At 47.0% G+C, this 14085-nt stretch overlaps 1 protein-coding gene across 1 annotated transcript in view; it reads right to left on the bottom strand.

The window, feature by feature from the left end:
• PTPRQ (protein tyrosine phosphatase receptor type Q) overlaps positions 1-13589 on the bottom strand; it is a 179005-nt gene extending 165416 nt beyond the window's left edge. The window contains exons 1-3 of the mRNA XM_065403406.1: positions 13536-13589; positions 12982-13093; positions 11980-12206 (exon numbers count right to left, since the gene is read on the bottom strand). Coding sequence (XP_065259478.1) covers positions 11980-12206; positions 12982-13093; positions 13536-13589 — 393 coding nt within the window. The remainder of the gene's footprint in view (positions 1-11979; positions 12207-12981; positions 13094-13535) is intronic.
• Between the last annotated feature and the right edge of the window lie 496 nt (positions 13590-14085).

Here is a 14085-nt window from a genome sequence, read left to right as displayed (position 1 = left end):
GGGATGACAGTATAGCAGGGTACCTCTCCCTGGAGGTGTGGTGAGCTGAGATCATGGCACAGTTTGGGGAATAAACATCATAACTGACAGAGTGTCTTTTATGTACGGGGCTTAAGTGGTGCATTGACTTTGTGTTGGTCTTCTGCACAAGGGTCAGTTTCACCTACAGAGAACAAAGAACAAGAGAGTTTGATAAAAATAAAGACTTATTGTCTGGATTTAAGAGAATTAATGAATAGGGCAACTTAACATCTCCTAAAATCTTCACAGCAGTGGTGAGCATGGCAAACTGTGTGAAAGGAGAAATGGAGGTAGAGAGCACTTTAGTGAGGGCCAGAGTATTTGTGTGTATGCATACATGGTGACAATACTGCAGATTGTGTCCCTTTGTGTGGTGGAGAATAATGCATGACAGTCTTTATAAGGGTGCTAAGAGGATGCCCGCGAAAGTGCAGGGGGTCAGAATGGTAAAGTCTGTGGAAGAAGCATCCAGGATAGAGAGGAAAAAATTTCTATAGACTTGTCATGAGTAAACAGGCTTGTGAGGAACGTCAGAAAAATGTGAAAGAGCTAGGCAAAGCTATGGCAAAGAAATGGCAGAGAGTAAATGTGCAGTAGTGCACAGTGGAGAGGACCATTCGAACAGCTCTTATACATTGATGGGTTCTAGATTAACTGTAACAACTCAAGAAAATTATCTAGGCATCATTCTGGATAGCTGGGTGGGTGAGCAGACAATAGGCTATATTAAGACAGGGAAAGAGAACAGTACTGAACATATAATGATGTTATATAAATGGATGGTATGTACTCACCTTAAATACTGTGTTCAGTTTTGGTCACCTCATGTCAAAAAGGGTATAGCAGAAATAAAAAGAGTCCAGGAAGGACACTAAATATAATTAGAGGCATGGAAATACTTCCGTATGAGGAGAGAGTAAAAAGATTAGAACTTTTTAGTTTAGAGAGAAAACAACTGAGATGCTATGACAGAAGTATATAACATTTTGAATAGTAAAGAGGTCAGTTGTGCACACCTCTATATTCTGTTTTATTATAAAAGAAAAATGGGACATCCAATTAACTTGAAAGACAACAAATTAAAAACTGTGTACAAGTAAATGTATACACAATGCATAGTTAAGGTGTGGAACTCACTGCCACAAGATATTATAGAAAAGAGCATCAAAGGATTAGACTCTTATAGGAATCACATAGTTATCATCCCTAGTTAAACTAGTTAGGATGATCATTTATAAGGGATATTATGTATCCTTATGCTTTGAGACATAAGACAACTACTAAGTTCCAGAAAGAAACTTTCCTGTAGGCATATTATTGTCTAATTATCAATTATGACTGTTTTACACCCTCCAATATTGGCCATTGTCAGAACCAAGATACAACAACGATGGTTGCTCATATACCATGATAAAGGACAGTTACCTGTTCTGTAACTGGCGTTCTTCGAGATGTGTTGCTCATATGTATTCCACTATAGGTGTGCGTGCTCGCCACGTGTACCGGTGCCGGAAGTTTTTCCCTTAGCAGTATCCGTAGAGGGGGAGCACCGCTGCGACCCCTGGAGTGGCGCCGACATATCGCGCCATAAAGGGGGCTGCGTGCTCCCCCCACCCTCATTTCCTTCTTGCCAGACAACTCTGACAGAGGGGAAGGAGAGCGGGACGTGGAATACACCTGAGCAACACATCTCAAAGAACGCCAGTTACGGAACAGGTAACTGTCCTTTCTTCTTCGAGTGATTGCTCATGTGTATTCCACTATAGGTGACTCCAAGCTATCCCTGATGGAGGCAGGTAGGAGTTTAAGTGTAAAGATTTACGGGTTACCCAGGCGGAGCACCGCCCTACCAAACCCGGCGTCATCCCTTGCTTGGGAGACGATCGCATAGTGCGATGAAAAAGTGTGGACAGAGGACCACGTAGCAGCCCTACATATGTCCTGAATGGGACATGAGCCACATAGGCCGCTGACAAGGCCTGGGCTCTCGTCGAATGGGCCTTCACAATAGGAGGCGGGGGAACCCCTGCCAGGTCGTAACAGGTGCGAATGCATGAGGTGATCCAGCGGGAGATCTGCTGGGTGGACACCGGTCGTCCCCTCATGCGCTCGGCTGAAGCAATAAAAAGCTGGGGGGACTTCCTAAATGGCCTGGTTCTGTCTAAGTAAAAGGCCAGTGCTCTGCGCACATCTAACATGTGCAGGCGGCGTTCCTCATTAGAGGAATGCGGCTTAGGACAGAGGATTGGAAGGAAAATATCCTGATCCATGTGAAAAGCCGAGACTACCTTCAGCAAAAAGCAGGGTGAGGGTGGAGCTGAACCTTATCCTTATGGAAAACCGTATACGGCGGTTCAGAAGTCAGGGCCCTGAACTCCGAGACCTGGCGGGCTGAGGTGATGGCCACTAGGAATGCCACCTTCCATGACAGGTGGGACCACAAGCACGTGGCTAAAGGCTCAAAGGGAGGCCCTGTAAGGCGGGAGAGCACCAGGTTCAGGTCCCAGAGCGGGACCGGGGGTCTGGCATAAGGGAATGCCCGATCTAACCCTTTCAGAAACCGGGCCGTCATGTGATGTGAGAATACCGACAGGCCCTGCACCAGGGGGTGGAAAGCCGAAATGGCCGCCAGGTGCACCCTGATGGAGGAGGGCGCCAGGCCTTGGGTCCTAAGGGACAGGAGGTAATTGAGGACAAGCTGAATAGGTGCGGAAGAGGGAGAGGAACCTCTATCCCTCGCCCACATAGAGAACCTATACCACTTAGCCAGGTAGGTCCGTCGTGTGGAGGGTTTCCTACTTTCCAGCAGGACCCTTCTTACAGCCTCAGACAGGGCCGGCTCCAGCATTTCTGCCGCCCCAAGCAAAAAAAAAAAAGCCGCTATCGGCGGCGGCAGTTCAGCGGCAGGTCCTTCGCTCCTAGTGGGAGTGAGGGACCTCCCGCCCCCGAATTGCTGCAGGTGCCGCCCCTCTCCCTTGGCTGCCCCAAGCACCTGCTTGTTAAGCTGGTGCCTGGAGCCGGCCCTGGCCTCAGAACACCTCCCCTCCTGCTCATTTAACCACGAATCAGCCACGCTGTCAGATGGAGCGCGGCTAGGTTGGGATGGAGGAGACGACCTTCCTCCTGGGAGAGGAGGTCCGGGCGTAGCGGCAGCCTGTGAGGAGGGGCCACTAAGAGTTGCAGCAGGGACCCGTACCAATGCTGACAGGCCCAATCCGGGGCTATGAGGATACTCCTCGCCCCGTCTGACTTCACCTTCTGTAGGACCCTGTCTATTAAGGGGAAGGGCGGGAAGGCGTACAACAGGGGCCCCGACCATGGGAGCAGGAACGCATCCGATAGCGCCCCGTCGCCGTCTCCCGCTCTGGAGCAGAATCGAGGACACTGTCGATCCTGGGCGGTGGCGAACAGGTCTACCTGGGGAGCACCCCACTGTAGGAAGATCCACCTGGCCACCTCCTTGTGCAGGGACCACTCGTGCTGTTGGGAGAATACCCTGCTCAGGCGGTCCGCGAGCGTGTTGCTCTTGCCGGGCAGGTAAACAGCCTGCAGGAGTATATTGTAGGCTATACAGAACTCCCACAGGAGCTGGGCTTTCTGGCATAAGGCCCAGGAACGCGTGCCCCCCTGCTTGTTGACGTAATACATGGCGGTCGTGTTGTCCGTGAGGACTCTGACCACCCTCCCTTGTATGTGCTGGCAAAATGCCAAGCACGCCAGGCATACGGCCCTGAGCTCCCTGACATTTATGTGCAGGGTTAGTTCCTCTTAGTTCCTCACATACCCTGGGTCCTGAAATCCCCCACATGGGCTCCCCAGCCCAGGTCCAAGGCGTCCGACACTAGATCTAGTGAGGGAGGGGGCTCTCAGAAGGGAATACCCTGAAGCATGTTGCTCGGGAGGGACCACCACTGGAGGTCTGCCACCACCCTGAGGAGCACTGTGACCACCTTGTCCAGGCCGTCCCTGGCCTGGGAATACTGGGAGGCCAGCCAGAGCTGAAGGGGCCGCATCCGAAGCCTGGCATGTCTCACCAAATAGGTGCAAGCTGCCATGTGGCCTAGGATTTGGAGGCACACCCACCCCGTGGTTACCGGAAAGTCCATGACCGAGGCAATGAGAGCTTTGAGCATCTCGAATCTGTCCCGTGGGAGGGAGGCCGTGGCCACCCGGGAATCTAACAGCGCCCCTATAAAGCTTATGCACTGAACCGGAATTAACTTGGATTTCTCCTCGTTTACCAGTAGGCCTAGAGCTCCGCAGGTGTCTAGCAGGAAGCTCGTCTGCTGTTGCACCAGAGCACGAGATTGGTCCTTGAGCAGCCAGTCATCGAGGTAGGGGAAGATCTGCAGCCCTTTCCTCCTGAGATGGGCTGCCACCACCGCCATGCATTTTGTAAATACCCTGGGGGCAGTAAAAAGGCCAAAGGGGAGGACCGTAAATTGGAAATGGTCCTCACCCACCAGGAAACGGAGGAAGCGCCTGTGACCCTCGAAAATGTGGATGTGAAAGTACGCATCCTGGAGGTCCAGCGCCGTAAACCAATCCCCCTGGTCTAGGGATGGAATAATAGAGGCCAGGGATACCATGCGGAATTTGCAACGCATCAGAAACTGGTTGAGATTCTGCAGGTCGAGGATGGGCCGAAGCCCGCCCTTCGCCTTGGGGATGAGGAAATACCTGGAGTAAAACCCCCTGCCCTGGTATTCCCGTGGTACCCTTTCCACCGCTCCCAGAGAGAGGAGGCGCTCTACCGCCTGACTGAGGAGGAGGGCATGCTCCGGGGCCCCGGCCGGCTGCCCGGACGGGGGACAGTTGGGAGGGGTTGAAACAAACTGCAGCCTGTACCCTTGGGAGATGGTGCTGAGGACCCATTGATCCGACGTTATATGGGACCACTGCAGTCAGAAGTCCAATAAACGGTTTAGAAAAGGTAACTTTATTAACTGGGTGGGGGGTACACTGGCAACAGGCTCGGTGACCCCCCTCAACGAGTCAAAAACGCTGTTTTCCCGGCCGTTTGGCCTTAGAGGCCCCAGGCCGTGGGGCCGAGCGGGATTGGCGATGGGACCGACGCCTTTGATCCCTCTACCGCTTAGGTGGCTGTTCATATCTGCCCCTAGGTTGCGGAGCAGAGGGTTGAGGCCTGGGCTGGTCCTTAGCAGGTGGGACGTACAGGCCTAGCGTCTGCAGGGTGGTGCGGGAGTCCTTCATCCCATGCAGACGGGTGTCTGTCTGGTCCGCGAAAAGGGCCTTGCCATCAAACGGCAGGTTCTGCATTATGGACTGGGATTCTGACGACAGCCCCGAAAGCGAGAGCCACGACGCCCGTTGCATGGAGACCACGGAAGCCATCGAACAAGCAGCTGTGTCCGCCGCATCTGAAGCCACCTGGAGAGCCGCTTTGGCGGCGGTCGCACCCTCCTCAATCAGCGCCCGGAACTCCTTCGCATCCTTGTCAGGAATGAGGGGCTCAAACTTGGGGAGGGATCCCCAGATATTAAACTCGTAACGGATCAGAAGTGCCTGATGGTTGGCCACTCTGAGCTGGAAACTCGCTGACAAATAAACCTTTTTTCCAAAGGTATCAAGTCTATGAGCATCCTTGTCCTTTGGCGTGGGCGCGGGCTGGCCATTCCGCTCTTGGTGGTGGACCGACTCTACCACCAGGGAGTTTGGAGCTGGGTGGGTGTAAAGGTACTCGAGACCCCTCGCAGGGACGAAGTACTTCCTCTCGGCCTTCTTGGAAATAGGAGCAAGAGAGGCCGGGATCTGCCAAAGGCCCATGGTGATACTGGCGACTCCCTGGTGGAAAGGGAGCGCCACATGCCCCGGTACCGAGGAGGCGAGGACATTGAAGAGGGTATCGGAGGGCTCAGATTTGTACTTAGATTTCCAGAAAGCCTTTGACAAGGTCCCTCACCAAAGGCTCTTATGTAAATTAAGCTGCCATGGGATAAAAGGGAAGGTCCTTTCATGGATTGAGAACTGGTTAAAAGACAGGGAACAAAGGGTAGGAATTAATGGTAAATTCTCAGAATGGAGAGGGGTAACTAGTGGTGTTCCCCAAGGGTCAGTCCTCGGACCGATCCTATTCAACTTATTCATAAATGATCTGGAAAAAGGGGTAAACAGTGAGGTGGCAAAGTTTGCAGATGATACTAAACTGCTCATGATAGTTAAGACCAAAGCAGACTGTGAAGAACTTCAAAAATATCTCACAAAACTAAGTGATTGGGCAACAAAATGGCAAATGAAATTGAATGTGGATAAATGTAAAGTAATGCGCATTGGAAAAAATAACCCCAATTATACATACAATATGATGGGGGCTAATTTAGCTACAACAAGTCAGGAAAAAGATCTTGGAGTCATCGTGGATAGTTCTCTGAAAATGTCCACACAGTGTGCAGAGGCGGTCAAAAAAGCAAAAGGATGTTTGGAATCATTAAAAAGGGGATAGAGAATAAGACTGAGAATATATTATTGCCCTTATATAAATCGATGGTACGCCCTCATCTTAAATACTGCATACAGATGTGGTCTCCTCATCTCAAAAAAGATATACTGGCACTAGAAAAGGTTCAGAAAAGGGCAACTAAAATGATTAAGGGTTTGGAACAGGTCCCATATGAGGAGAGATTAAAGAGGCTAGGACTCTTCAGCTTGGAAAAGAGGAGACTAAGGGGGGATATGATAGAGGTATATAAAATCATGAGTGATGTGGAGAAAGTGGATAAGGAAAAGTTATTTACTTATTCCCATAATACAAGAACTAGGGGTCATCAAATGAAATTAATAGGCAGCAGGTTTAAAACAAATAAAAGGAAGTTCTTCTTCACGCAGCGCACAGTCAACTTGTGGAACTCCTTACCTGAGGAGGTTGTGAAGGCTAGGACTATAACAGAGTTTAAAAGAGAACTGGATAAATTCATGGTGGTTAAGTCCATTAATGGCTATTAGCCAGGACGGGTAAGGAATGGTGTCCCTAGCCTCTGTCTGTCAGAGGGTGGAGATGGATGGCAGGAGAGAGATCATTTGATCATTGCCTGTTAGGTTCACTCCCTCTGGGGCACCTGGCATTGTCCACTGTCGGTAGACAGGATACTGGGCTAGATGAACCTTTGGTCTGACCCGGTACGGCCTTTCTTATGTTCTTATGTTATGTTCCTCCATCTCCTCGGCCCGGAGCTCGAGTTTGGCTGCCACCCACCGAAGCAGCTCTTGATGTGCTTTAAAGTCCTCTTGGGAAGAGGGAGGCGGCACCGCAACCGAATCGGCCTGTGCCAAAGACATGGACGGTGCAGTGCCTTCGGCGGCCAACGGCACCGTGGGCTCCATGTCCGGGTTCGGTGCCGGAGTCGGTGCCGGGGGTTCGGCGCCCACGGCCTGATCCCGGTGCCGGGGAGGTGACGCGGGTTGGCCCTGAGAGGCTCCCGCCATGGAGCGAGGTCCTGGCTGCGCAGGTGCCTGAGGCCACGGTGCCCACTGGCACCATTGTCCCTGCCAGGCACGGCCTGGAACTGAGGCGCATCGGGCGGCAGGACTGGTTGTTCTTGCGGCGCGGTGCGGTCCAGGGAGAGACGGCTGTGTACCAAAGCCGAAGTCCTGGAAGAGCGCACGGTGCCGTGGGAATGACTGGAGCGGTCTCTATTGTGACGGCTCCTGCCCCGACCTGGACGATGTTGACAGGTAGATGTCCGAGGAACTGTCTCTGGACTCCCTGAGGCGCCTGTGGCCATGGTGCTGCGGTGCCGGGGACTCTTGGGACACGCTCCGGGCATGGCCTCTGCGATGGTGGATGCTTGAGTACGAGCGCCGGTGCCGACGGCGTCGAGACCTGTTCCTCTCAGAGCGGCTGGAAGAGGAACGGCGCCGTCTCTTGTTACCTCTGCGACGGCGTTCAAGAGCGGAGGAGTGGGAACCGCTTGTCGAAGAGCCGGGACACGGAGTCGATGTGCATCTCAGGGCTCTGCTCAGCACCTCGACCCGGGACAGTGCCTCGACCTCCGACACCTCCAGGGAGGGCTGATGGGCGCCCAAAGGCGGCTTCCCATGGGATCGGGGGCCCGACTGAGGCGGCGCTCCCAGCAACGGAAGCGCTAAGATGTCACGCGCGGCCTGAGCTGCCTCTGGCGTCTAAGGCATGCGTACCTCCGGCGAGGCTCGCACGGACGGGACTGGACTACTCTGCTCAGCCCGAGTTGGAGGTCTCTGTCCCGACAGAGATCACGGGCTGCCCAACTCGGGTCTGGCCTCACCCTTGTCCTTCTCTCGGCGCCGCTGAGACTTCCCTGGCTTCTTAGCTGGGGAGCGGTGCCGGGACGTCGACGGCGCCTCGCTGCGCACCGAGGACACGGTATCGAGTGCCAATTCGGAATGGTGCACCGAAGGCGCTTCGCCACGCGCCAAAGACGCGGAGCCCGGCGCGGTGTCGGCTTGACGCGCTGGTGCCGGGGCCAATGCCGACTCCGTTAAAAGAGCTCGGAGTCGGATCTCACGCTCCTTCTTCGTCTGGGGCTTGAAGGAGCGGCAGATCTTGCACTTGTCACTAACGTGAGACTCGCCCAGACAGCGAAGACACTGATTGTGTGGATCGCTTCTGGGCATGGAGTTGCGACAGGAGTCGCACGACTTGAAGCCTGGGCCACAGGGCATGCCCCGAGTCAGGCACTCGCGAAAGAAAGTTCAGTAAGGAAAGAGATCAGTGAAACTGGACACCACTAAGCTAGAAAGGCTACAGCTAAGCTAAGCTGGAGCAAGTTCCGACTACCTTCACTGGCGGCAAGAAGGAACTGAGGGTGTGGGGAGCACACAGCCCCCTTTATGACCCGATATGTTGGCGCCATTCCAGGGGTCGCAGCGTTGCTCCCCCTCTACGGATACTGCTAAGGGGAAAACTTCCGGCACCGGTGCACGTGGCAAGCACGCACAGCTATAGTGGAATACACATGAGCAATCACTCGAAGAAGAACATATAAATAACTAGAGAAATATACCAATCAGCATTGATCTGATTTGCTATAACAATTGTATGAGCCTGTGCCTCCTAATTTATTTGTCTAGTAGATATTAATTTGACTTCCATTGCCAAAAAAGTTTTCTTTTACAGGTAAAAAAAAAAAAAAAATGAAGACCCAACCTATTGAAAAAGAAAGGAAAACATAAATACAGCTGCGTAACATAGCAGCAATTCCGTTAAACTGTGCCCACACTGCAGTAACAAAGAGAAATTCAGTAAGGAGACAAAACCATGTACAACGAAATCATAAAATAATTTACACACAGGTGACTTGAGAACTTGCTCGTAAATGACATGACAGACCCTACTATGAACCAAATCACCTGAATCACGCCATATCACTTAAGCATCTAGTTGGCCACATAAGTGAGGAAGTGGAAATTCCCCCACATGGTTGGCCAGTTAATTTGTGAGGCTGCCAGTGGGTCAGTCATTCAGAAGACCCATCAGGAACCTGTCAAAAATATAATGGCCTTTAGAAAGGGTGTGACCATCAACTAGTCACTGCCATTTTACCAGAGTATGGAAAAAGGGTCAGTCTTGTGGGCCCCACTACACAGTTGCAGTTGGAGACCCACAGCTCACTTTAATGAGTAACATGCAAGTATAATGAATCAAATGCTGTTATCAGATGAAAATCTAGGGAACTCACAATGTCAATGGGAACTGCCCACATGCATAAGAGGGCAAAATTTGACCCATAGAGTAGACCAGCATTTCTCAATCTGTGGGTCAGGACCCAAAATTGGGTCACCAGAATCTTTCAAAGGGTTGTGTGGCAGGTCCTGTGGCTTGTGTCCCACGGGGCTAGCTGGGTTCACCTCCCTACTCCAGGCACTGCAACCTCTGGTCCCAGCACCACTCAGGTATAGCCCAGCCGTCACAATGATGGGAGTACGGGTAGGCCAAATTTGAGTGAGTGGCACTGCAACCCCATGAGCCAGGTCACAAGTCCAATCACACAAATCTGGTCCAGTCAGGGGGGCAGGGCCAAACCTGCCTAGCACTGCAAACCCGGAAGTTGCAACGCCCAGAGCAAAGAGCCAAGCCCAGCCAGCCCCACAGCACAAGAGCTGCAGGAACCACCACTGTGGGGTGAATGCGGGCAGGACCCAAGCCCCCTAGGGGGGGAAGGATCTGACCAAAATCACCCCAAAACCTCCACCCCCCAGACTATTTACTGGGTCACAACAGGCCATAAACATTTATAAATGGGTCCTGAGCCCCAAGAGGTTGAGAACCACTGAAGTAGAAGATAGGACCATTAAAGCTCAGGGGGAAGAAAAAAATAGCATTTTGCAATTTTCCTAGGAAAGTTACATGTAGGAAGTAGGAAATGGAATGTGCGAGAATTTTAATAATTATAATGAATAGAACAGATTAAAATTATTATGCTATTTGGAATTTTATATTGAAACTCTACCCCTACCTGTTCAGCTTTGTCAGGGCAGTTTTCCCTGGTTAGGGCCTAAGCAAATGGTATATTCTCTATTAATAGCTAAACTTTTGCTTTTCTATACCACACATATACTGACTTTTATCCATATGGTCATCAGTACCAAGATTCACAACAAGGAGCTTTCACACAATGCTAGGCATAATTAAATAAGCCATATTTCAATTTTTACTGTATAATGTGCGAGTACAAATTATGAAAGGAAATTTGTGCACTGTGTTACTCACAACCTGAAATTATAAGATTTTTATACAGCCCTTGGGCTGCGTGAAATTGCAGCACATGGAGGCATGCAAGTCTAACTTCTTATTCTCTCAAAAAAGCATCCTCTCTAGGTCCTCACAAAAATGAACATTTTCCTCTTGCCACAAATGTTGGCAAGGGAATTGTATATAATTTCAGGCCATTTCACGTCTAGTCATTCATTTTTCAGATGTTAAAGAAGATTTTTTGAAAACATATATCAAAATCAAAAGAATGCCTGATCTCAATATACTCAGCCCACTTATACTGTACCTATGGAAATGCATTTGTTGATTATCAGCACAAATCCAGAAAGCAAGCACACAATTTTAACAACAAGGAAATAGAAGAGTAATGAAGTTAACTTCCATTTTGGAATATATCACAAAGTAAATCATTATGGCTGAAAGAAATTGGGGTAAAGTTTTCAAAAGAACCCAACTGACTTAGGAGCCTGAGTCCCAGTGAAATTCAGTGCCTAAGTCACTATTGAAAATGGGACTTCTCTCTGTCAGAGAAATTTTGACAGAGCCATATTCCATCAGGTCAGTTTTGCCAGAATATTGTTTTGAAATACAACCGGAAAAAATCAGGTGCCAACAATGTCACATTACAACATTTTCAGAAGGAAGCATTTCAATTTTTCATTTTGAAATATTTTATTTTGTATTATGTACATTCTATATTTATCATAATAAATTTTTAAAGTAAAAATGGAAAGTATATATTTTGATTTTTGTCAAAACAAAACATTTTCATCAACCCAAAACAATTTTTATTTTTAATTTTCTTCTGTAGAGAATTCAGAAGTTTTGTGGGTTGTTCTGATTCAGAACAAAGCCAGATTTTTAAACCTCAAAATCCTTACAAAACAGAATTTCTGTCCTTCACACAGCTCTTCTCCCAAGTCACTTAGATACTTTTGAAAATTTACCTCTGAGTTACTGTTCCACATAATATGTTATGTCAAACAGGATGTTAAAAGAAGAAATCACATTTTAGTGCACTTTGAGATGATAATTATTTTAATGGTTGTTGTAATTAAAGAGAAGTACTGTGGTAAATAAAAAGAACTGGGCAGTGTGTTTTACTACACAACTTAACAAGTAATTAGTAGGCTGGTTAGGAGAGTACTATATGTGCCTAAAATAGTTTCATATTCTTTTACTTTAATCTCAGATATTGTATAATACACCCAGAATTCAAAGTACAAAAGCTATGTCATTAATATTGTTACCTTAATTTCATAAGTTGTTCCAGGGTTAAGATTGGTGAGAAGAACTTCCAAATTATCTGGTTTTGTTGTTACTTGGGTATAAGTTGTTTGCATCCATGGGCAGACCTCCTTATATTTAACAATATAGGATATAATCCTCCCATTTGGATGTGGTGGTACATTCCAAGAGAGCAGAATTCCTGCAGATCCTACTTTTTCACCGGCAAGGAACACCGGGGGTCCTGGATCTGCAAAAAGAACATTCTTCAACTAAATTATCAGATAACAATTCATATATCTTCACAGTTAATGCATACAAATAAAAGCATTTTTCAGCATAGACTTCTGAAGTGCCTAAAGACTAATGTGCTCGTAAATATGAAGCTTTTTTCTCCCTAGAACAGTATTTCAAAAGCTGATTAAATGCTTTTTTGGAACACCAGGAACATTCTTTTATAAGAATGTAAAAAATGGAATGCTCAAAATCTTCACAGACAAAATAGAGTTTGATGCCAGATATTTTGCCAGTTTTAAGAGATATTTTTATAGCTTGCTCAGTTTCAGGATTCTTCACCTAAAACTACATAGAAATCTGTGCCACTGTTTTAGGAAATGTGTTTGCTACTAGTATACTTTTTTAAAGAAATCATATCAAATGAAGATGTCTATATGTATAGTTTGAAATGTGTAAAATACATAATATACAAATAAGAGCAAATACTTCCATAACTATCCATTAGGATTAATAAAACTTTCAATCACAACCAGATTCTCCTTAAAAACAATTTTTAGAGGAACTTCAATTTTCTTCTAGCCTACTCAGCAGATATACATGATGATTGTTTAAAGACAACAAATAACTGTCTAATATTTTCATGCAAAAATAGCACTACCGGGTTCAAACTCATTACTGACTGTAACCTATAAAGAAATATTGTACCTATTTTAAGCAGCAAATCAAGCAATTATTTACCAGGAATGGGCAAAATGTGATAAGTCATAATTAACTCATAATTAACTCACAGGTTACATTAGTTGTCACTGTTCTACTGACTGGTGAACTGTATGCTGAAGAAGAAACTGAAGAAACTGTCACATTATATGTTGTTCCAGGAGTAACGCTAGAAAAATCAGCCTAAAATATCAAATTAATCCATATAAGTCTTTTGCCAAGATAAGTACAAACAGATAATACAATTTTAAACATGATATAAGGTGACATGACATAATACACATTACAGCAATAAAAACACTACATCACATATGTTTGCTGCAATATAGCATTTTGTAATTGTATTTAAGTTACCCACCATAAGGCTTGAATAACATACAATATTAAAAAACAACAAAATTAACAGTAAAAAAAAATTCTGTAAAAAAAAAATTGTCTATCATAGGGTACCATCATGGTAATATTTAAGTGCATGTGAAGCATTAGAAAGTCCTGCTCTTCTGAGGGAAGAAATAAAAAAATATTATAAAGATCCCTGAAAAACTTTCAAGTTTCCAACATCTATCCATCTTATCTTTTGAAATAAACATCACACGCCTTAATAGTAAGTATTTATACAAAATACCTGTGTCTCTGCAGTTCCAATTAAAAACAAAAGCAAAAGAACCAGAAACGTCATTATTATTATAATATTTTTTCAGACAGTAGAATCAAAAAGTGCTCCTACTTCTTTTTGATGGCTTAACAGGGAAATGTTGCCTGCATTAATGATTTAAGGCTAGATCTTCTTGGCAAGTACACAATTAATGAGCCTGTATTACTCAATAGCTCTGCCCTTCCTTTGTTAAACTATTCATGAACTCTTGGATGACTGGCTGTAGGTTTATAGTAGATGTAAAAAAAAAGTATTATAACCGTTGTTAAGGTAACAAACCACAGATGTTGAAATTTCCTCTCACAAATTTGGCATTAGTACTTTTGTATTCTAATCTATGTTAAAAAGCTAAAAGAAGCAAGCTTCATGGTTGGTCAGTTCTGCAAAGAATTTTCCCATCAGCACATTGCATAAACAAAAGTTGGCCATCCAAGTACTACAATAAAAACACATACCCGATACTCCCCACCTCCAAGATCTAGGATAGTAATAAAGCCATGACCAGGAATAAGATCCACAT

This window comes from Emys orbicularis, chromosome 1, assembly GCF_028017835.1.
Source record: "Emys orbicularis isolate rEmyOrb1 chromosome 1, rEmyOrb1.hap1, whole genome shotgun sequence".
NCBI classification, from domain to species: Eukaryota; Metazoa; Chordata; order Testudines; family Emydidae; genus Emys; species Emys orbicularis.
This window is presented reverse-complemented; position numbering and strand designations above follow the sequence as displayed.